The 25,421-nt window shown below is 40.9% G+C and overlaps 2 protein-coding genes across 2 annotated transcripts in view; one reads left to right on the top strand and one right to left on the bottom strand.

Annotated features, from left to right (window-relative positions):
- LOC126365758 (probable G-protein coupled receptor 139) overlaps positions 1-25,421 on the top strand; it is a 1,098,473-nt gene that overhangs the window by 923,454 nt on the left and 149,598 nt on the right. The window lies entirely within an intron of this gene.
- On the bottom strand, positions 10,566-23,731 carry LOC126365759 (putative defense protein). Its single transcript, XM_050008258.1, has 6 exons — positions 23,628-23,731; positions 20,665-20,873; positions 17,356-17,492; positions 15,061-15,152; positions 12,942-13,008; positions 10,566-11,004 (listed from the first exon to the last, which is right to left on the bottom strand). The coding sequence occupies exons 1-6, from the start codon at positions 23,687-23,689 to the stop codon at positions 10,969-10,971; spliced, it is 603 nt and encodes a 200-aa protein (XP_049864215.1). The 5' UTR covers positions 23,690-23,731; the 3' UTR covers positions 10,566-10,968.

Here is a 25,421-nt window from a genome sequence, read left to right as displayed (position 1 = left end):
TGCCGTAATAAGTTACTCGGGATATGCGTAACCATGAAAACGTTTTCGAGTGAAGTGTCAATTCTGGGATGACTTTAATGATCTATCTTCAGTTTGTGTATGTCGTATTTTCACGTGCCGCTGCGGGACAGACATTCTACCATTATTTAGCGTGGCGTTTGATGAACATTATCCTCAAATTATGGCGATCATTCACTTAAACATTTAATTTCAACAGTTATAGTTGCATCAGCGCATTAGACTCTGAACTGCTCTGGTAGTTGGATTGTGTGGATTCTTTTGGACTGTGACTTTTAGAATATAGTGAGCACTTTAGAGTGAATCGTTTTTGATTATGAATCCCAGACAATCTCCTAATTCCTCAGAGCTATAAGCTGTAGCTATTAGTGTATTTCTCAGAGGAAGTGGGCACTAGCAATTCTTATTACAGGCCTCACGTTTTGCTAATCACTTTCTGGTTGCCAATATTGTAGTTAGAGAGCCAGTGATGAAAACGGCAAACAACAGCATTAAATAAATCATAGGAACATTTTAATAACAATTAATTCCATACGCCACCCCACATATGGTGCATGTGCCGGGAAAGACATCCCATTCTTATTCAATATCAATATTCCACTCGTCGCTCCACAATACCAAATAACCCACCACATACAACTGAAACACAGTATGAGAACAAAACTATATGTATATAAAGAAAGATGAAGCATATTGTCTGTATGGTTTTCTTTTAAGTTACTAATCAGAGCAGTCCCTTTGTAGGCGCCAACAGCAGTCTCGCATCACACTCGTCAGTCAGTCCCACCTACCTTGATATCTTTCCTCCATAACTTTTATGTCCTGGTGGAACCTCTCGCCTTATTCCACACTGTTATGACACAGGTTCTCAGGAAATCTGTGAAGATGGCTGTGGAGAATGTGTACTTTGATGTTCATATTGCAACCCAAATTTTAAAAGTGGAATAACTTGTTGTGCAGTAATAATTATTTTCTTAATAAATGAAAAACACCAGTTTGCATTTGTTCTACAATATTACTTTTATTGTTAACTGGTTTTCGTCTTACAAGGCCATCTTTAGACATTTACTGAGTAATATAACCAAAGAAGTTACAATGTTTGCAAACAACATTGGAAGAGAAGTAACACGTCTAGACTGAAGTAGAAGCATACAGTAAGTAACATCTTTGACAGTGTGGTGGTAATGCAATAAAAAAGTAAAAATTGAACAGTACATAAATAACAATGGAGTAGTACTAATTTTATTTTATTAGTTTTGTTTATTAATAGAAACTGTTATGTAGGCATGCTATTCCTATTTTGTGTTAAAGTTTTTCCTGTCTGCTTCATTGTTGTTTATGTGCTGTTCAATTTTTACTTTTTCATTGCATTACCGTCGCACTGTCAATGATGTTACTTACTGTATGTTTCTACTTCATTCTGGACGTGTTACTTCTCTTCCAGTGTTGTTTTCAAATATTGTAACTACTTTGATGATATTACTCAGTAAATGTCTGAAGATGGCCTGTAAGCCGAAAACCGGTTAACAATAAAAGTAATAATGTAAAACAAAACCAAACTGGTGCTTTTCATTTATTACAATGTTGTTCTACCAAGAACCGACGGAAGATTCTGTTAACATAATTATTTCATTCTCTGTATGCAATAAGTTTCTGACAACCACAACGAAAGCACACCAGGCAGAAGCTTTAACGTCACTCATAGATCGTGTGAAATTTGAATCTTTCACACGTCTCCAAATTAGAAGACCATCAAAGATATCAGCCTTTTGTACTGCTCAGACCAGAGTATGATTTACAAACGTATCTGAAGCAAGTGCTATCAATAGTCAAAGCATTAACAAACTGCTTCTTCACTCCTAGCTTGATATGAAGAGGTGGGCGAATAAGGTAACTCCTGTCAAATAATGACTCGTTGATGATGTTCGCTGCACCCATAGTCATATTTTCCCTAGAGGGCTATGTCACTTTCTCCCAGAGATCTTGGGTTGCCCTGCTATCAAATACGCAGATGATGCAAAGGATTTTGTGTGTGTTGTGACATTTACCATCTTAAGATCAACGCACGTACACCACTGCTCCTCCTGCTAACAGAGTTTCTTCGTGACCATTTCGATTTTTTCATATTTTTCGTAAGTATTGTTGGTGCTCAATTTCCACAGATGCACAACGGTTATAATTGTGCAGTAAAAAATTTTTAAGCTTGTGATGGACCTATCTATAACAAGTCGCCCCTGTTCCGGTCGATACTCCTGTAACCTCAATTGGTGGAGAAGTCCCGAAATATTATTCCAGTATGAAAGTTCGTCGTCTTGGCCGAAGTACTGCAGACGTTGATCTTCTCTTGTCTGAAAGTCTGTTATCTTAACGTCTTGGTTTAGATAGTCCTTTTCTTTTAGCCTCGAAGCTAGGACTTCGGCTGCTTGCTTTGGCAGACTGAGGTCTCATACCGACTCGTTCAGTTCTTGCTAGCACAAAGCAGAGATGTTACACACTCGTTACATTCACTTCCACAGCTCCCATCTGTGTATTGCATTTATTCACTGTCTGACATGGGAACAAAAGTGCAGTAAACACTACTACAGGGGACATCTTCGCTGTTTGTTGTCTTGCTGATTCCTAATCTGGGTATTCCCACATATGGTTTTTGTACCTGTTAAAACGTTTCACTATAACTACTTAAAAATAAGTCTTCGCGGCTGTTTGTGGATTCTTTCCACACCATAAGACCACCAAAATGTAAATTACTTTTTGCTCGATTTTTCTACTGTCGCAAACACCACACTCACATTTGGCATGCCTTATGAGAAGCCCACTGCTTGTCTTGATCTCCAATCTGTACACTGAAATAAACGAGATATGACTGTTTGAGTCACATTCGGTTCTCTTGCGCTTTTGCGTTTTGTTGCGTATGAAACAGAAGGCATCTGGGCGCTTTACGCAGCCTCTGCGGGACGATTTCATTTTTTACCTCCGCGAAGAAGAAAACACAATTTTTTGTTTACTTCTACGGATGTATTTTGTAACGAAAGTGCAATAAACAATGACATACACCCTAGACGACAAAAACATCAGTGCTGATGAGCATGTAGACAGAAAACGCCTTGCTGTCGTATGTCTGCGTCTATACGCAACACTAAAGGAATGCTAAATCAAATCTCACAAACAAGAGCTAATTAGATAAAACTAACGTCGCATTTGGATTCAGCTGCCACAGAACACACTTAAAGTGTTGAAAACCTGCAGACAAAGAAAAAAAAAATCATTTGTTGACCAACTTTTCACTTCTTGGATTACTTTGACGTTCGCAAGTTTAGTGCTAAGCAAGTAGTTGTCCTCATCTCTGCTATTCTTCGTCAGCTTCGTGTTTGTTTAACCTTAAGGCATATTCCAAGCTATGTATGTTGTGGCGGCTGGAGTGGCCGAGCAGTTCTAGGCGCTACAGTCTGGAAACGCGCGACCGCTACGGTCGTAGGTTCGAATGAAGCTAGCATGAGTTTCTTAGAAGTAGATACCTTAGGGGTTGCGAAGAAACTCAAATCGCTTGATACGGGCAAGTCTTCAGGTCCAGATTGTATACCGATTAGGTTCCTTTCAGATTACGCTGATACAATAGCTCCCTACTTTGCACTCATATACAACCGCTCGCTCACCGATAGATCCGTACCTACAGATTGGAAAATTGCGCAGGTCGCACCAGTGTTTAAGAAGGGTAGTAGGAGTAATCCATCTAACTACAAACCTATATCAGTGACGTCGGTTTGCAGTAGGGTTTTGGAGCATATACTGTATTCAAACATTATGAATCATCTCGGAGGGAACGATCTATTGATACGTAATCAGCATGGTTTCAGAAAACATCGCTCTTGTGCAACGCAGCTAGCTCTTTATCCGCACGAAGTGATGGCCGCTATCGACAGGGGATCTCAAGTTGATTCCGTATTTCTAGATTTCCGGAAAGCTTTTGACACCGTTCCTCACAAGCGACTTCTAATCAAGCTGCGGGCCTATGGGGTATCGTCTCAGTTGTGCAACTGGATTCGTGATTTCCTGTCGGGAAGGTCGCAGTTCGTAGTAATAGACGGCAAATCATCGAGTAAAACTGAAGTGATATCAGGTTTCCCCAGGGAAGCGTCCTGGGACCTCTGCTGTTCCTGATCTATATAAATGACCTCGGTGACAATCTGAGCAGTTCTCTTAGGTTGTTCGCAGATGATGCTGTAATTTACCGTCTACTAAGGTCATCCGAAGACCAGTATCAGTTGCAAAGCGATTTAGAAAAGATTGCTGCATGGTGTGGCAGGTGGCAGTTGACGCTAAATAACGAAAAGTGTGAGGTGATCCACATGAGTTCCAAAAGAAATCCGTTGGAATTCGATTACTCGATAAATAGTACAATTCTCAAGGCTGTCAATTCAACTAAGTACCTGGGTGTTAAAATTACGAACAACTTCAGTTGGAAAGACCACATAGATAATATTGTGGGGAACGCGAGCCAAAGGTTGCGTTTCCTTGGCAGGACACTTGGAAGATGCAACAAGTCCACTAAAGAGACAACTTATACTACACTGGTTCGTCCTCTATTAGAATATTGCTGCGCGGTGTGGGATCCTTACCAGGTGGGATTGAAGGAGGATATCGAGAGGGTGCAAAGAAGGGCAGCTCGTTTTGTATTATCGCGTTATAGGGGGGAGAGTGTGGCAGATATGATACACGAGTTGGGATGGAAGTCATTACAGCATAGACGTTTTTCGTCGCGGCGAGACCTTTTTACGAAATTTCAGTCACCAACTTTCTCTTCCGAATGCGAAAATATTTTGTTGAGCCCAACCTACATAGGTAGGAATGATCATCAAAATAAAATACGAGAAATCAGAGCTTGAACAGAAAGGTTTAGGTGTTCGTTTTTCCCACGCGCTGTTAGGGAGTGGAATGGTAGGGAGATAGTATGATTGTGGTTCGATGAACCCTCTGCCAAGCACTTAAATGTGAATTGCAGAGTAGTCATGTAGATGTAGATGTAGATGTAGATGTAGATGTAGAATGCTGCCTGGGGCATGGATGTGTGTGATGTCCTTAGGTTAGTTAGGTTTAAGTAGTTCTAAGTTCTAGGGGACTAATGACCTAAGAAGTAGTCCCATAGTGCTCAGAGCCATTTTTTTTTTATGTATGTTGTCCATGTCCTTTAGCAGCTCCAGTTCTTCCTCGTACATGACCAGAAGAACAGTTCGACTGTGAACCTTAACGTTGGTGTCTGTTACCGAAATTTTCTTTCAATTACTGTATGGTCTTCGACAAATTGAAGAGCAGTAGTGGTAAGCTGCAGTCCTGTGGGTTTTCGGATGTGTCTTTCTACTCTCGGTAGAAAGGCACCTTCGATAACTTCTCAAGTTTTATTCATATCATCTTGTAATATCACCTGCAGGATTATTCAGGAGTATCTCTAGGGTTTCACAAAACAGACACACATTTCAGTGGTTGGAGCAGCTCTCCTCCAAGTTTCTAATTCACATTACAGGTTTTAGGTATGGGCACCGTTTGTGTCACGGTAACGTCAGTACGGGCTGAAGAGAACCAGCGTGCAGTTCACTGCAGTCGCAAAGAAAGCAGCCCGCTTTTGAAATCTGTTCGTTGGGTTGCCTATCTGCAGGAGCAATTACTGGCCATTGAAATTGCTACACCACGAAGATTACGTGCTACAGACGCGAAATTTAACCGACAGGAAGAAGATGCTGTGATATGCAAATGATTAGCTTTTCAGAGCATTCACACACGGTTGGCGTCTGTGGCGACACCTACAACGTGCTGACATATGGAAAGTTTGCAACCGATTTCTCATACACAAACAGCAGTTGATCGCCGTTGCCTGGTGAAACATTGTTGTGATGCCTCGTGTAAGGAGGAGAAATGCGTATCATGACGTTTCCGACTTTGATAAAAGTCGGATTGTAGCCTATCTCGATGGTGGTTTATCGTATCGTGACATTGGTGCTCGCGTTGGTCGAGATCCTGACCTAACTCTTCACTTTCTGTGTTAAGTTCCTTCTTAGCCAGGTTCCTGTGATCTCTAGTAGAACTTTCCCTTCCACATAACGCTACCTCCTTTTCTAAAGAAATAAATTGCTTCTCAATGCCATTCTCCTCTGCCTTTCTGATTTCATCATCATTACATTCAATACATTGTTTAGTAGGTGCCTTCTTTACAGAGGGCGTTTCTAGCGGGTTTAGTCTGTGCGGTTGCAATCTGTAAACGCTGGCGTCCTCACACACCGCTATGCGTTTCCCTGCCGTGCGGGGTCGTTGCCTCTGACGTTTCTATCACCATACAACTGACGCTCATCCATTACGTCATCGGCTCGCAGCTGACTGTAATCAAAATACTGTACTCTGTTATTGTGCCTGCCTCTAGCAGTACCTCCTCTTCCTTCCCCAGTAACCATTGCCTCTTTGTACGTCTATTCTATTCTATTCACATTGGCTTCCGTTCTATTGTCAGTGGGTCTAGCGGGAGGTCTACATTCTCTTCTGTTACTTCCCTCCTCTTTCAGAATGTTTCCTACCCTTTCTAAATATTGGACAAACCGGTCAACGTCATCCCTGAGCGCAGAAATGATCTTATTTTACCAATATAATCGCAACTTGTTTTCTATTCCCATAATTGTCAGCTCTGTTTCTACTTTAGAGTTCAAGTACGACAAAGTTGTAACCCACTTTTGCACAAATCTTTTAATGCTACCTTTCTTTGGGTCATACCTCTCCCCAGAGCAAAACTTATTCAGCTACTCCATCTGCTTCCTCTTTCCCCAGTATTCTTAGAAAAAAGCCTGTTTTAATTCTACTAGTCTATCGTATTTTTCTGAAGCTAAATTATCCCATATTCTAGCTTCACCCATTAGATTCGAGGTTATTAATCCAATCTTTTGTTTGTCACTCCACACTTTAGGTAAAACGTCTTCAAAGTAACTCCAGAATTCTTTCGGATGCACTTTCTTATTTGGATCAAATTTCAGAAATTGACGATGCATAGCAAGGCAATTTCTGATGATTCCACAACACCATTAGACACTACACAAACGTTATTGTTTTTACCATTCTGTTTAACTTTTGTTAGCCTTTCATGGTTACACAGTTGCTCATTCGTACTAGTACTACATTGCTGGATATTAGTTTCAACGTTAGTAATCCTTCTAGCAGCTTGCATACGAAACTTAACACGCACATCTTTTCCTTCTTTGATTTTATTTTCTAATACAATGTAACTTTCCTCACAGCACTCTTCTACCTTGTAAATCTGAGATTAATACAGTCAATACTCTGCTACGAAATGAGTTGCACATACGGTCCTTTTCAGTGGATTCTTCAAAGGAAGATGCTCGCCAAAAAATGTTCTGTAAATGCATACTGTACACGCCAAGCAGAACTCTTCACAAAGGCCGATAGTTTCACAAGGGGTTTTCTCTACAACAAACACTCCAGAATCTCCCAAACTTCACAGAACTGTCCGCAAGTGCATCTGCTTGCATGGCGATATAAACCGATAAACAGTCACTTCTTCTTTTTACAAATAACTTTTTAGGACACGTCTAACATTACCTTCTCTTCCGGCAGCTAGTCCACGACTTCTGAATGCCGTTGCTTTCAGGGCATATAACTCATTCCAATGCACTTGACTTTACTCTGATTGGTTGATCAAAACGAACAGCTTAATCAGATCAATCTTTCAAAATCATATTCGCCCTTAAACTGTTACAATCAACATTCGCAGATGCATTTACGTCATTTCATGCTGCAAATATTACAAAATGTTCCACCAAACGAAACCAAACGAAAACTAAGAGAAAACTATGCTTGAAATATATTTTAGAACTGATTATCCTCTTATTGCTTTTCTGGCTGCCTTATTACAAAAGCGAACACTCGTAGACATATGTCATCCGCCAGTTAGGGGGAATTACAGTTTTCACGACACCCTGGTGGCGTAACACTTGTTAGTTACGTAAGGTGTAATACAATTGTTGTTGTTGTGGTCTTCAGTCCTGAGACTGGTTTGATGCAGCTCTCCATGCTACTCTATCCTGTGCAAGCTTCTTCATCTCCCAGTACCTGCTGCTGCCTACATCCTTCTGAATCTGCTTAGCGTATTCATCTCTTCGTCTCCCTCTACGATTTTTACCCTCCACGCTGCCCTCCAGTACCAAATTGGTGATCCCTTGATGCCTCAGAACATGTCATACGAACCGATGTCTTCGTCCAGTCAAGTTGTGCCACAAACACCTCTTATTCCAATTCTATTCAGTACCTCCTCATTAGTTATGTGATCCACCCATCTAATCTTCAGCATTCTTCTGTAGCACCACATTTCGAAAGCTTCTATTCTCTTCTTGTCTAAACTATTTATCGTCCATGTTTCACTTCCATACATGGCTACAATCCATACAAATACTTTCAGAAATGACTTCCTGACACTTAAATCTATACTCGATGTTAACAAATTTCTCTTCTTCAGAAACGCTTTTCTTGCCATTGTCAGTCTACATTTTATATCCTCTCTACTTCGACCATCATCAGTTATTTTGCTCCCCAAATAGCAAAAACTAATTTACTACTTTAAGTATCTCATTTCCTAATCTAATTCCTTCAGCATCACCCGACTTAATTCGACTGCATTCCATTATCCTCGTTTTGCTTTGTTGATGTTCATCTTATACCCTTCTTTCACGACACTGTCCATTTCGTTCAACTGCTCTTCCAAGTTCTTTGCTGTCTCTCACAGAATTACAATGTCATCCGCGAACCTCAACGTTTTTATTTCTTCTCCATGGATTTTAATACCTACTCCGAACTTTTCTTTTGTTTCCTTTACTGCTTGCTCAATATACAGATTGAATAGCATTGGGGAGAGTCTACAACCCTGTCTCACTCCCTTCCCAACCACTGCTTCCCTTTCATGTTCCCCAACTCTTATAATACAATATAGAATTGAAATTCGATGTATTTCCCACATACACATTCACTCTCATTTACTCTCACCCTAGCACAAAATATAAATATTACCTTTTAAACTGTTATTTTCAGTACGAAAGAAAAATTATCGAAAGTTTAGAATTGAAAATCTTTATAAAATAAATCAACACAATGAGAGTGCTATTACTATTTTCAAATAACAAAAGAATTACAAACTCTTATTGTTCCTATCTGAATTTACTTTCTTATGTGTCGGTTAAGTACTTTTTAATGGTTTTTTTATATCTCTGAAACTATTATAGCTAGCGGTATTGAATTATGACACAAAGTTCGTCTGAATAACAAAAGGTCAATTACCAAATTTCGAATAAAACAGATATATTTAACATAGATATTTAGTTTCTTTCCGACTAGCCCTCGTATAAAACAGTTCCGTTTTAAGAAAGTTGGTTTTTTATGCATCTCAGTGTTTATGACCTCATATCTGAATTGTTTGTCGCATGATGACATAATTTCAGTTCCAAATTGGATACCATATAAAAAAGAGTTGTGAACAGTGTTACTATTAAATAACTAATAAATTAAAACATTATGCCTGATCCTGAAGTTTTACTGCATGAAAACTGGAAATTTAATAAGAGATAAACCTTTTTATTGTCTTGTGTGAGGTGATAGCGAGGAAAAGTTTCGAAAATTATGGGAAAGTTTGTTGAAAGTCGCCCTCATTCTTCATTCCTGTATGAATACAGTCTGGGTAATTTTCACACTGAGTTACGCAGATTCAAGCTATATACAGTTTCTAACGATAATACTCGTTATATTAAGTTAAACTTTTACTGTAGTATTATACCCTTTAATAAGCAGACTATGGCAGCGTTTAAAATTTGTAAATTCGGTCAATAATTATTTGAAACTCTCTAAACCCTTTTCCCTTGGAAGTCTTTGAATTGGCAACGGCTACAGCCTTCCGTGTACTGCCTTAGCAGCTTGGTGATACAGATTATGGTCAAAATGTTTGTTTATCTGGACGAACTATGGACACCGCCTGGGATCGGTCAGGCAGCTGCTGCGTGGCGGTTGGAACAACTTCCTGGTTCATGTTAGCAGTACACGAATGATACGTGCAACCAAAACTGTCATAGTTGTTTGTCGATAGAAGCCAAGTAGCGCTACCACCCAAATCCAGAGGAAGTACAGCGTTTCCAAAGTTATGATCGTCTTTTGCTTGGTTCACTGCCGAAACTCTTCGTGTATTTTGCGACGAATGTGCTGTGCTTAGATGAAGCAGTTCCATGAAATCTGAATAACAATCATTTAGTTTTATCTTCTTTTGGCTTGTTTTTCGGTAGCTACGGAAAAGTAGTGATACATATTTATTAGTGTGAAAACCGGTACAGAACTTTTCAGTTCCTTTCAGAATTATCTGTACTTCATTGGATTTTCAGGAAACATCGGATTCACCCACACAGTACTTTGTGCTCTATCGGTCATTTTCCGTAATAGCAACTGAGAAATATGGCTTGGAAGTTAAGAGTAACGTAATCAACATAGGAGAACAGGAATAAGGGCAAGTAAAAAAGAAATTTTATTTTATATAGATAATATATTTCAGTTCAAGTCTTTAATACAAAATTTGTGGTGATCAATCTCATGCAGATTTCAATATTCATTCTTATGCAGTCAGCAAATCCATGTACAGAGCAGTCTGGGTGCCATGTCATGGACAAGATGGTGACGGAAGCGCGCCGCTTTAGCTAGCTAAGTTCCCTTGGTCTCTTCTGAAGCTCACTCGTATTTGCTACAAAAAGCTGAACAAGTCTCTCGTGCTGAAACGATTCTCTGATATCACCTAGCTGACACCTCCGAGAAGCGATTACTGTACAATTTCTAGCAGTACAGTACGAGAAAATGATTGTGCGACGATTTTGTTATGTTATGAAATTTATACTGGAGATGTTCGTTGTTGGGACGACGTGTTTTCTGTTGTTAAGCGGCAACAGCGTTGTCGGTTGAGGTGAGTTTCTGTAAAGAAACAAAAAAAAAAAGTTAAGCTAGAGCATTACAACAGCTCATGAGTCTTATTGTAAGTTATGATATGTGAGTATTAAACGCAGCTGTCCATGATGAGTGCAAGAATAGTGAATGACGAGGACGTCAGGTGTGGCTCCAGAACTTTTGGGACGAACAGCTCTGAACGGAAATGATTTTACACAGTACAACAAAACGATGCTAACAAACTTGGAGGAGTTTGGTGAGTACCTTGAGGAACAAACTGAGAACGTGAACTCATCTCAAGAGTTGTCATCAACGGCGTAATACTTCGACGAAGTTGCAGACGTCAGTGAGTTCCTTCATAAATTTGAACGTTGACGCCTCCGCACTTAGAAGTCACTACAGTGCCTTTGTGATAACTGTGGACATATTTAAGGCCATTAACGTCCTGAATGATATGATACTCATTTGGAGGATTTCACCTGCAGTGAGTGAGTCTACAAGCTTGCTTGTCCTACTAAACGGCGACCTACCGACACGTACTGATCCCTACAACTCCGAGGAATTGTAATGTCTTTCGATGACATTTTCGAAGCAATAGCATGGTGACCAGACTAGGGTTTCCGTCCTCCATTTGTTCCTCTATGTACTGTTTATAACCCTTCGAAGTTTCTACATATCGTTTTTATTTTTCACCCTGTGTTATCAAATGCTCTGTTTTCACCGGCTGCAGATAACAAGTATCTGAGACTGTCTGTAACGTGCAGTTAGACTTGTTCTCTTCTGATGCTGGGAAACAAATTATCAAATTTTTAAACATAGCCGCAGTATGAATGAGTAGACTGCCATAGCTATCTGTAGTTGTCCAACTTTCATTATGTTTAATAATAAGTAATAACAGATAATACTATCTCACTGAAAAAAATGTAACCAGTAAGAAAAAAATCTAATGACACCACGGGAAGGCTGGAGAAATTCGTCTTATTTCACATGTAATGTTTCTAATGGAATAAGTTAAATGTAAATCTGAGAATTTTGCAACAACAGATCTCGTCTGTTTAAGGGCGGCGGCAACATTTTCTGGGGACAAATTCCTTGGAGTGTTACACAAACACACTGGCTGCTGTGGTCGAGCGTTTCTAGCCGCTTCAGTCCGGAATAGCACTGCTGCTACGGTCTCAGGTTCGAATCCTGTCTCGGGCATGGATGTGTGTGATGTCCTTAGGTTGGTTACGTTTAAGTAGTTCTAAGTGTAGGGGACTGATGACCTCAGATGTTAATTCCCATAGTGCATAGACCCGTTTGAACCATTTTTATACAAGGAAGGGCGGCTGGCTGAATGAGCAGTGAATCATTTGTTTTTCTAGTGAGTTGAATTTTTTAGGTAAAAGTTTCGTGGCCCTGTGTAAAAATTTGTGCAGGAGTCCTGAAAACTTTGAACAGTTTCGACAGTTGGTTTCATGGATGAACTATAAAGAGAATCGCACTTGTAAAATTTTATGATAGTTACCTGCATGATATTAACTTTAAGTAGACGCGGATTTAGGCTTGTGAACATTTTACAGTTAGCCTCAGAAACTTTAACTCTGAACAGTAAGATGGTGTGGCGGAATTATCACTTTCGTAATAATGTTCGGGTCCACCAACAGACATCAACGCAGCCAACAAACACTACATCGGCCATGCACTTAACCCTCTTACTTGGCAAAACGCTAAAGGTTTTGGGGCAGGCAAGTATGTGGCAAATGGATACGGAATAGCTGATGGTAACAGCGCTAAATATTACAAATTCTTATGTAGCGTGGAGCCTGAAGTGAGATGAAAAACGAAAGAGAAACTACAGGAACCACCCTGCTTTGGCCCATCAGGTAAAACCATGGTTGTAGACATGGCACTTAACTCCTACATTTAGAAATTGCGATCAACAGGCTGTTACCGCCGAGGCTCGAGGCTGGTTGCATACGTACCGTGACGGTGATCTTCGGTGACGTGATACCGACCCAGAATTCGGAGTAGCTCTTCACGAATGTGGCCCTGTAACAGAAGGAAGATAACGTCAAGATCATCCGCATAATTACTATACTACTCTAAAATATTGGCAAGACACTGAAAGTTGGGTCTGAGTAAAGTAATGTATCCACAGCAGCACTACTCTCTCTTCTTAGACGTACATCAAAACTTAACACTGCGCGAAAGCATATCTGCGCTTATTCGTCATTCTCTGGCCCTTTACTCCCATGATCAAAGAATAAAAATCAAAGAGTGTGGAAAGAAATCGGAATTCCTGTTATTTTGCTGAGTAGCATGTCTTGCACTATTAAAAAGTAGAATGAAGAAACTAAAAAGTACTAGAATATGAAAAGCTTGATTCTACCTCTTTGAGAACAAGCCGCTACGCGTAAGATATATTTCATTTTGAATGGTCGTGCATCGTATTTATTCGACACTACCAAGCAGACTAACGTGAACGTTTAACTTTTCCTGCAAGCCGGAAAGCAAATCAGGGCCTGTCATTAGTTTTACTGTTAAGTTGCACAGTGGTTGTCGTTTCAAGATTTTGGGGGAGGGAGGGAGGGGTTTTAGACAATTAAGAAGTGGCAACATTACAGTTAGTCAGTGGTTACATTCACTCCACGTCCTTGTCCATCACATTTAAATTGTAGCATTACAGGTAGGGAGGCCTCAGCCGCTTTCATTAAGAAAAGTGTAGCTTGGGTGACATAGTCCAGTGACGTCACTGCTTAGAGGAAAAAATGTCGAACTACAAAATTGAATTTCTTCTCAAGCCAAGTACATTTCCGTCCTCGTAAACTTATGAATCTTATTTACGGCTAGTTCAACACTTGTCATCTGTACTATAAAAAAGTGTGAACCGCAATAAATCATGTCGCACCTCACTTGCTTCTCGTATGGAGCTGAAACGAGACAACAGTACAGCACTGTCTCGTGCGTGGTTCCGGAAGCCGCCGCGAGTAACAATGTAACCAGATGAGCATTATTCACAGTTCACTAGTCACCACAGCAGATCGGCTTACGTTCTGCGCTCCCGTCTATGAAAGCGTTTAACGACCAGTGAATTAACGATTGTAACAGTCATACAGAACCCGGATGTGTAGACGCTGCTTCATCATAAGCCAGGCTTGTTTACTACGTATAACAATCAACGAGAGAATCCAGGCATCTATACATATAAAGAAAGTTTCTGTTTGTTTGTAATTCATGTAAATATACAGTTTTATTCCGATCTTGACACATTTTACCTTCAAGACAAGAGAAAGATCACTGTCTATATATGATTTCATAATCTAACTTGAAACATATATGTATGTAAGATATAAACTGGAAGATTGTGACGAAAAATTCTTGGCTGATTTACATCATATTTCTAAACGATCTCCTAATGAACATTTGGGCGTATGATTTACTCCAAAACTCCTGATCGATTTTCTTCCAACTTTTACACTCATATGAAACAATGAAGAAAATAAACGAAAATTACATGCCTAACAAACGACACGTATCGTGACCAACTGACTGTAATCCCTATCGGAGATTAAATTACAGTGGAAATTCTCGTCTTTCAGACAGATCATCAGACGTCACTAGATCACTGGACGAGCGGAAATTCGAGAATCTGACAGAAAACTTGTATGTATTGATTATTTACCGTTGTTACACACGCAGTGGAACAAGGCTGGCTGTGAAGAAACTGTTGCCAAACGTAACAGAGGCCACCATCATCACGGGTTACGCAGCAGGCAAAGACATATCCATTCCCCGAATTCCGCTGATAACCCGTGATTTAAATATGTCCTTCCATTTAAAGATGTTAAACATTCCGGCCACTGCAGCTGCTCTCGAAAAATTCTGTATCGTCACAATGCTCGTAAATTTTCTTCATTAACTTGAAATTGCAGTTAATATCTGTATATCATATATCTTCATGAATCATTAGAGTAAGATAAACATTATAAGACCAGGATTACCCGACTAACCACATTCTCTTCCAAACTGTCAAGCGGATATGTAGTAACAGCAAAGCAAGTGATGTTCCCAGTCGGCAACTAAATCTACCGGAAAACTTACGTGAAAACGATTTCACCGCCGTCGTTTGGTGCCTTCCAGTCGATATCCAGCGTGCTAAGTGGCGTGGTGTACGAGATGTACGAGTAGGCGTTCTGAAACAACAAAAGCAAAGAGTTACACAGCGGCGCACGCTATTTGTCAGGTGAAGTTTTACAGTGTTTAGTACACGTGCGAAGTGTATTCAGCACAACGGACCATTTATGGAGCAAGGACCACAGTACAGAAAGGAACAATACGTACGGATTGCCCTTTTGTCTGGGGTTTCGAGAAAGCTGTTTCAACAAAATCTTTTCTAACAACTCTTGAGAAAGAAAGCATATATTCAATCAGTGTTAGCAAGCTGAAGAGTGTACCAGTATTAACAATACACAACAGGGCTACAGTTGCGTACACTCCATGACGATGGATAGAAGTTCAGACCTGAAAGAGGAGACACATAGGAGAAAACTATCGTCTGCAGTTCACGAGAAGTTTTCAGATCCCTAAACTGAAAAAAAGCTATGGAGCAATATGTATTAATGAAACATTTTTGAAGGCTCTATGCTCTTTCCCTCAACTGCAGACAAACTTCTTCAGTAACAAACAGAACAACTGTGGGCAATTTTTAAAGGCCATTTGCAATCAGTTATAATAAGACAAACCTATTTTCGAATGAGCACATCAAAAATAAGATAGTTGGGAAGAGTATTGTGCCAAGAGTGTAGGGTACCTACGAACACAAGATGTTACCAAGTCGGTGTTCAGTCTAGTGAATGATCCTAATGTAACGTGAAAGAATGCGCAATACCAATTTCCACATCCAGTGTCTGGCACTTTGTACCGTTATTGTGTCTGTGATATACGAGATCGTCGTTTGAGCAGCCTTTGCAAGTATTTTTACTTCTGCACATTCTAATGAAGTATAACACCCCAGAATGAAAAATGCTCCTATTATAGCACAAAAAAAGCGAATATGTCCTCGGCAGACTTAGGGATGTAAAAAAAGGGAATTAGCTTTTTGATTTATCCAGCAGCTTCGAAGACATTCAAAACGTCGTAACAAATTCGCGCATTTTTGCTTGTTGGCATTGGTACCCAATGCATGTAATATAGTGCTTCGTGTCAAGTAAAGTAACATGAAACACGATGTCATGTCGTATAGCATAACACATACCATCAAGTCATCCAGTATGACATTTCTCATGCCGTTTCATTAAAGTTTAGACTGCAAGCATCCCCATTCTGGGATATTTCCTGTTACAGATGCACCCTTACTCTCTGATACTTCTTAATCTAGATGCATCCGGCTCTCTAGAAGCATATCAATTTGTGCCTTCTGGTTCTTACACCCATCACCATACATGTAACGGGGGTAGGGGGGAGGGAAATCAACCCTCCACAACCACAAATTAAAAAAATAGATTGTTTAAGCGTCCCACCAGGAATTTCTTTTGTCTATTTTATGATATTATACATTGTTATATTACAGAACCCGGCGACGACTACTCGAAATATTGGCCATGTCATGGCACATTATCGCCGCTGTGCGTATCGTGAAGCGGTAGATATGAAAAAGTGATCTGATTTGCCAATCTATTTTACATCTTGACGGTACATATCCTTACATGGGTTCCGAATGAAAACTTTATCTGCTAAGTCCACTCTACAGCCCCTCCAAGCCTGTAAGAGGAACTGTATAACACAATGCATAGGGTGACTTTTCAATCGTACGGTTATGTCGCCTGCAGAAAGAAAAGATAATTTACAGATTTTTGCAATTTGCCATTCGTTTAGCCAGTAACTCACATCACAGTTATTTTATACAAGAATAATTGTCAGAAACTTCTTGTAGTGGAAACAGGCAGCAGTTGTTGGAACAAGTGTCCGTAAGGATGACTGCGAGACAAATTATGTTACACGTGCTCGGCGGCACTCGCCCAGTTGTTCTGCTAACCAAGTCCAGAGTAAGTACCGGTACATTGTTTCCAAAGTTAGGGTCCTCTTTTGATTCGGCTGCAACTGAAATTTTTCGTGCTATTGCGACCAATATGCTACATTTGGATGATACACCTCCACGAATCTTAATAATGTGATCACTTTACGTGTGGATTAGTTACTTTCGTATTCCTCCAACTTCTAGTTTATGGGTATGGTAAAAGAAAAATACCGATAGGTCCGTGAATATTGGACTGCGTGAAAAATGTTACATAACTTTACCATTCATTTCAACATTATCTGTAGGTCGTTTGTTTCTCGACGCGTGAATAAATCACTTGTGTGTATCCACCTGCCTCGGTCCAGAAAGGTAATACTCACCTTGTGTCCGGGCGGGCAGTCGGTCAGGGCGATTTCCTTAGTTTCGCCGCTGGGCAGCACGAACTCGCCCACCGGCTCCTCTCCTCGACGAGCCTGCAGGTAGACGCCTAAGAACTCATCGACGCCCGATATGTGCACTGCAAGGAAAATATTGACGGTAACCAAAGGTAACAAAAAAAATATGCCGGGCAGCGCAGATCACTTAAAGAATAAGGATGTTGTGTCGAGTGGCAAAAGAGCCAAGCACAAACGCAAAAAAAAAGGGGGTTGGCGTCGGGTAGGCTACGAGGTCATTAGAGGCGGAGCACGTGCCATTTACAGAAAACCTTGTGAATCTAAATCTGGATGGTCAGACGGGGCTTGAACCGCTGTCCTTCCGAATGGGGTCCAGTGTCTCAGCACTTCGTCACTTCGATCGGGCATTAACTGCAGTCACTGCAGTTTGGTTGTTAAATGGGTTCAATGTGACAAAGTATCTCCTAATAACGTCCGAATCCGTACGGGGGTTGGACAAAAGCAAGGAAACATCGGCAGAAATGCATGTTTAAACATGAAACCAGATGCGCTGTTGAACTGACGACGAATGGTACTTCTGTAAAGGGCTTCAATACGTTGCAAGTGTCATTCGTGGTGAGAATAGTGTTCTGTGTAATTGTGACTACATTTTGTCGCAGCTAAATTAATTCGAACGTGGGGAAATTGCTGGTGTTCGTATGGTGCTTCCGTAAAGAGGTAACGAAAGTGTTTGGTGTTTCAAGAGGCAACGTATCGAAGATTTGGACAGATTTGGACAGCCATATCGTGGTATTCCACGGTACCTATTGTTACTTTGCAAGGTCGCATACTGCCAAGGATTATATGACTATTTCTTTTGACCGGGCCCATCCTATGGCAGAATCCAACGGTGATGCTGTGCTCCAAGATGACACGGCCCCTCCTGACACAGCCTGCATCATTGAGGACTGGTTTTGTGAGCTCGAGGATGAATTGTCGTATCTCCTCTGGCCACCACGGTCACCATATATCAATATTATTGAGCCGTTTTGGCCTACTTCGTACAGGAGGGTGCCTGATTGCTATTCATCTCCATCAATTACAAGAACTTACCACTATTTTGCAGGAAGAATGGTTTAATATTTCCTTGAAAAGCACACAGGACTCGTCATTATCCATCCAGAGATTAGTGGAAGCTCTTCTGAATGCCAACAGGTTTCCTACACCGCCCTACGCGTGGTAATGTGTTCCGTTTTTGGTGTTTCCATAATTTTGTCTAACTCCTATACATTTGGTTACTGACAATTAGGTAATTTCAACAATGGCAGAAATTCTAGTGTGTGTAAGAAAATTTGAAAACAAACAAGTCATTTTGCTACAGAATAACAACATTACTGAAATCTTGGACCGGCGTGATAACTCATTAAGTAAACGTGACGATAAATAAACTAAAATGCTAAACGTAATATCAACTGACGTAACGTGTTATCATGTAAGCGCTTAACATTTTCGGCTTTGTCAGATTAGAAACAATTGTAGCTTCAGCAGAACCTACACAGTCGTTCCATTCACAATAGAGTCGCATGTGTTACACATATGCACCGTCATAAAAGCTTATAGTGCCTCAAGGTATCCAACATTCAAAACGTGGTTTATGACAGAGGCGATATAAACACAGTCTAAAGCACGAGGAAATGGTGAATACCTAAAGCACAACTTCAGTGTTGATGTATTAAGTGAATTGTACTTACCTCAAGGGTTCCAACACAAATGAGCCTACATGTTCAGCCAATTCTACATATTTTATTCGCTCAATAAGCTCCGACTCCCCCCTGTTCTAATGTTTAAAATATTTTGGGGCTGGAAAAGGTTTTCAGTCGAATAAAGGGATTTTGGTGGTTGCAAATGGGTATTTTGCATACCTTCGAGAATTGCTTCAAACGACAGAGAAACCACCCACTTTTTATATAAATTTAATGATGGCAAGAAACATTTCGGGATTTCGTCTATGTTCGGTCTTCATTATTTTTATGTGTATTATGTTTATGTCGAGTGCATTTTGAAGAATGCTGCACTTTCCTTTACCAAAGTTCCTACTTCATATGTATATTTATATCAAATTTGCAGTTAGAAGCACTTCATTCTGTATTATAAATGTACGACTTGGAAAATGGAATACACAAAGGGGACGTAGTTTTGTAAACGCCTTCCGCAATGTTAGTCATATAGTAGACACAATTATGATAATAATCGTATTGCACCAATTCAAGACAGGTGAAATCACAAAACGTTTATTGGCATAAATTAAGTTATGTGGGTATATTCATAAGTATCTCCAGCGTTTGAAAGGACATTTGCGTGAAAACTGAAAGCCATACAGAAAGTAGGAACATATCGCTAGATAAAGCATCTCTCCATGTTTTTAATGCTTTCTATAGGTGTTCAGTTTGGGCACCATTGGTAACGCGGTAAACGTCAGCGTTTGAGTGAAATTCATGTAAGTCGCTGAAACGAAATGCCAGGAAAGGTGAGAGAGCTATTCACTGGCCTGCCTACCTGTAGGAGCAAGCTAATTCGTTACGACAATAAGGGGAGGATTATTTGTCTATATGTTCTGACTCGCCTGCCGCCTGTGCAACTGTGCCAGGAGGCGTATTACAAACCGAAACTTGGAAAAATGCTCTCCTCTTATATTTGTCATTTTTCGGTGTGTCTTGCAGTTTTCACGAAGTTGTCTTCTACAGCCCATATGAACTGATCAGTAGCACTGGGTCTGCTTTCTTAGCTGATTGGTCAGCGAATCTGAACATTGCAAACGGCTCAAGTTCGATTCCCGGCCGGGTCGGAGATTCCTGTACTCGGAAGCCGAGTGTTATGTTATCATCGACAAGCAAGACGCCCAATATTGCGTCAACTGGAAAGACATGCGGCCATACGTCCTCAGGTGGGGACTCCCGATCATCAATGCCACACGATCATTTCATTTTTTCTGTAGCACTGTATAGAAATGAATGTTTGGTTACTATATTTCTGTAAGTAACAGGTAATTCAATCCACAGTCACGGAGGTTCACCACGAGAATGACGGATAAATTAATCAATCCCGAACTCGGTTACAGACACGGAGTGTGTTAGAGGAAGAAAATGGGCAGATTGCATTTACCTGAAATAGGAACCACGTTGAACACGAGCGCATATTTTAAGTCTTTCTCTGTCAGGGTGATAAATTTTGTCTTTGTGCTCGTAGAGCACACACAGTAAAATGTAGTGTAGGAGTGTCACGACACCAACTTCTTAGTGAGCTGCTGCGTCTTACCTTTGACGATGTCTCCACCGTTGACAGATGTCGGCGCCGCCGTGATGGTGTAGGGCGAAGGGTCTGTGCTGGGCTCCGCGTTGCCGTGGAGAGGCTTCATGGTTTGGCACACGCTGGGCAGGACAGGCCGGTGGTCAAACCGCGGAGTGGCCGGAGCTGCCAGCGTCGCCGACGCCATCAGGAGTACAGTAGCCGCTACCAGCTTCATCCTGCTAGAACCACATGCAAACGTTTCAGTGGACGCTCCTCTGCTAGCCCTGCGCGCCTACACTGAGGCGCAAAGCGATATGCACGTATACAAACGGCGTTAGTGTCGTGTACGCAAGGTATAAAAAGGCAGTGCATTGGCGCAGCTGTCATTTGTACACAAGTGATTACTGTGAAAAGGTTTTGGACTTGATTATGGCCTCAAGACGGGAATTAACAAACTCTGAACGTGGAATGGTAGTTGGAGCTTAAGGAATGGGACATTCTATTTCTGTCAAGAGCGTGCCGAGAATACCAAAATTGCCTCTCACCACAGATAACGCTGTGGCCGACATGCCTCACTTAACGACCGAGAGCAGTGACGTTCGCGTAGAATTGTCAGTGCTAACAGACAAGCAACGATCAATGTGGAATTTTCGACGACCGTATCTGTTACGACAGTGCAGCGAAATTTGGGTTTCAAAGGACTATGGCGCCAGGCCTCCGACGCGAGTGCTTATGTTAACAACACTACATCACCAGCAGCGAAGAAAAGTTATTATAAATATCACTCTTAGCAAAAAACCAAAACCGTACAACGCTCTCATAAAACCAGAGTGCCTTTTGCAGCGTAATGTTTAATTCCCACCAATTGGAGAAATTGAAGAGCTGGTGATAAAGTAAAGGAATTTACTGCCTAAAATACTTGGCCCAAGAAAAGTTGGGAGCACATGGGCCATGGATGAGAAGAAGTAATGTAGAGGTCTACATGGAGACTGAAAAACTATGTGCTGCTCTCAGGAAAAGGAGAATTTCATGTTACTGTCTCTTGGTTCCAATGAGCCGGGAAAGACTGATTAAAGAAATATTTGACAAAAACCGCAAAACGCAAGTCAGTTGGTTCTGAAAATTGGAAGAGAAATCGGAAAAAAATTAACGTTACGAAAGCAGAAATTCTAGACAGGCCAACTTTTTGGAACAAGATTAGGAAGTCCAATGCTTTTTAGGAAACGGTCAGAAAGCGCTTCATTCAATAGACAGATGAAATAAGAAAAGAAGACAGTGGAAGAATGAAGAAATACTGGAAGGATAGAATAAGTAAAGATGACAAATTCATGAGGACGCCGTGTGGTCCATAGACGGTTGAAATCGAAGAAAGAAGAATATAAGAACGGCCACAGCCAGCATTAAGTCGATTGTAAGCGTCCAAAAACTGGTTGACGCACGAAGTTCTGCAATCAGAAATAGTGATTTCTGACCGCTGTACAGGATCAAGCTGCAATGACGAGAAACTGCCAGAAATCTTGTTGCAGGAGCAAGGAATAGATGATAACTGCGTGAAGTGTGGGACTCAGGAGAGACCATACCACACATTACATTTGGTTGTAAATCCCTGGCAACCACGGAATATTTGTTAAGGCAGGATGAGTCACCAAAATAATGAGACAGAAATAGTACTTAACGAAAGGCTTTCCCGCATGCTACAGACATGATCCTCTTACTGTTTTAGAAAATTACAGTACTAACTGGAACCAAAGTACAACATCTGATAAGGCGATCACAATCAGTTGATCTGACATAAAAATGATCTTCAAAGCTGAACAAGATGTTTTCCCCATAATGCAGTCAGAAGATGCCCAACTCTATCCGGCAGATGAGATAAAAGGCATGTGGCAAAAGAACTAAGTGGACATCGTTCCACTGCTAAACTGGACACCAGTCTTATCCCAAAACGAACTGTGAACGGTCTACAGGGTATAAAAATGCATCCTTCACTCTGAGGGTAGCTGCAAAAGTACAGTTGTATTGAATACATGCAGAATATTTCGTCGGGTTCTGGGAGTACACAGTTAAACCACTGAAAACTTATTTTTATGTCATCATCATTAGGTCAGAACAATGTAAAAATGAGTTAAGCAATAAATAATAACATAAATATTACAAACCTAAAATTTTTATATGCATTTGAAAGTGTAAGAACAACCAATAAGCTCGTAGGGATAGAGATATTTGAATGGTGGCTTATTAAAAAAGTAATTGGTGCAATACAAACTACAGATGTTTGGATGATGAGAAGTAACGAGGAGATTTACAGAAAATATTCGAAACACTGGCAAAGCGAAGGTTAATCTGCTTTGCGCACCTCTACACAATGAAGGAGAACAGCTTAACGAAATTAATATTCCTGCACTTTTGGAAAAAGATGTCAGCGACAGCGTTGATTACAGAATAGGAAAGGAACTAGAAAGAAACAGTATCGTCAGAAATAACAGAAACTTTTTTTAATACTAAAATACGAAGTGTAAAAGCTTTCCAGAAAGAAAAAAATAAAAAATAAGGAAGAACGAGTGTGGAAGAAAGGTTAAGCTATGAAAAGGCGACGAAGTGTTGACCAGAAACAGGAGAAGAAGACACGGGAAAACGATGGACTACTGGAAACAACAGAGATAGGAGTAGCAAGTAGCAGCAGTTTAGTGATCCCATCAAATAATTATAGTTCACTTTGGCAATTCATGCACAAATACAGTGACCTCCCACGTTACTAATACATAACTAAATCTGGGAGTGGCCCTGAACTAGGTAACATTGCTCTACTGCACATAGTCCTCAAGAGAAATTCCAAGGTGTTGAAAAAAGTGACATTCTATGCTGCTGAAAAAAGAAGAAAACGTACATTAGCCACGCGGAAAGAAAAACTACGCTCGAGCAATAAGTGCCCAGTACGTGGACCAGAATGTCACGAAGCTTAGCCAGCAGCAACAGCAGCGGGGACTGACCTGTCAGCGCGTAAGTCGAGTGCGTAGTGCGAACAGTAGCAGATGCTGCAGTCGGTGTGCATGCTGTCCGCTGCGGCGGCGGCGCTTTTATACAGCGCGAGGGCCCCCGGTACTTCCTCGGTGACCCACACGCACCGCTCCGCTGACTTCGCCGATAACAGCCTACCCCCTCCGCCCGCTGCTTCCCCCTCTCCCAGCTAGCCTTCCGCAGTGTGACCCCGTCAGTCTCTGAATCGCCTCTGGTGAACTTCGCATTACAGTTGCGGCAGTACGCGCTGCAACGTTCGGATAATCCACTTTGCAGGGAAAGTGCCAACAGCTGAAGATTTGATTTCGGCCACGTTTAATCAGTATAGTGAAGAGACCACGTGCTATTCTATTCGAGGCGGCTTGGTCATTAATATGAATTCAACGGCGATGTATCATTTCTTATTGCATTACCAGCAGGATTTTTGTAGAATACTACCTACATGTCCCCTGCGTTACATTTTCGTCTCGTTTACGAATTCCTCTCCAGTGTCAACCTCTTCATCTTGGAGTAGCACTTGCAACCCACGCCCTCAATTATTTTCTGGATGTAATCCAATCTCTGTTTTCCTCTACAGTTTTTACCCTCTACGTCTGCCCCAAGTACCATGGAAGTCATTCAAAATGGTTCAAATGGCTCTAAGCACTATGGGACAACATCTGAAGTCATCAGAACCCTAGACTTAGAATTACTTAAACCTAACTAACCTAAGGACTTCACATACATCCATGCCCGAGGCATGCGACCGTAGCAGCAGCGCGGTTCCAGACTGAAGCACCTAGAACCGCTCGGTCACAGTGGCCTGCGGAAGTCATTCCCAGACGTGTTAACAGATATACTATCATTCTGTCGCTTTTTCTTTTCAGTGTTTTCCATATGCTCCTTTCTTCTTCATTCCTTACCTTATCAATCCATATAATTTTGAACACTCTTCTAAAGCACCACATCTCAATTGCCTCGATTCTATTCTTTTACGGGTTTCCCACAGTTCATCTTTCACTACCATAAAATGTTGTGGTCCAAATTAACGTTGTCAGACATTTGTTCCTCAAATTAATCTCTCTGTTTGATACCAGCAAACTTCTCTTGGATTGGAATGCCCTTTCTGCCGGTGCTAGTCTGCTTGTTATGTCCTCTTTGTTCCGGCCATCATGGGTTATTTAGCTGTCCAGGTAGCAGAATTCCTTAACTTCATCTACTTCGTGATCACCAGTCCTGATTTTAAGTTTCCCACTGGTATTTCTGCAAATTCCATTTTTTTCGTCTTTCCTCGATTTACTCCCAGTCTTCATTTTGTATTCATTAGACTGTTCATTCCATTCAGCAGATCCTGTAATTTTTCTTCACTGTCGCTATTACCTTGATATTTTAAAAGTAAGTCCTTCTACAATGTTGAGCATCTCTCTTACAATATCGATCCTCTTAGACAAGCATGTAGCGTATTTTTCAGCTCTTCTCCCTTAGGAAACCTTCGGTACTATGAACATCTGCTATTTTCCATGCGACAGCCAGAGAAATAAGCTGTTAGATGGATGTGCATAATATTGTGCCTGATATAAACTGTGTGAGATAGTAAAATTTTGATATACAAGTAATTTGCTACTAAAGTAAAGGCTTGTAAATGAATATTACAAGTTTTGATAGAATGTTACTGACAACGACTTTTAGATTCCTCGTGTCTTCTAGTCGTCGAACGTCTTTAAGTAGCTACCAAGTCGGGTATTTATCATTCTAGTGTAAAATACACTATGTCATCAAAAGTATCC

The sequence above is a fragment of the Schistocerca gregaria genome, chromosome 4 (genome assembly GCF_023897955.1).
Source record: "Schistocerca gregaria isolate iqSchGreg1 chromosome 4, iqSchGreg1.2, whole genome shotgun sequence".
Lineage (NCBI taxonomy): Eukaryota > Metazoa > Arthropoda > Insecta > Orthoptera > Acrididae > Schistocerca > Schistocerca gregaria.
The sequence above is the reverse complement of the archived record's forward strand: the minus strand, read 5'-3'. Positions and strand labels throughout refer to the sequence as shown.

Bases quoted from the DNA above. Each gene is read 5' to 3' on its own strand.
- LOC126365759 (XM_050008258.1), bottom strand. From the start codon at position 23,689: ATGCACACCGACTGCAGCATCTGCTACTGTTCGCACTACGCACTCGAC. The intron at 20,874-23,627 runs GTCAGTCCCCGC...TGGTTCTAGCAG, and splicing joins CTCGACTTACGCGCTGACAG to GATGAAGCTGGTAGCGGCTA. The intron at 15,153-17,355 runs GTGAGTATTACC...TTGTTGTTTCAG, and splicing joins ACTGCCCGCCCGGACACAAG to AACGCCTACTCGTACATCTC.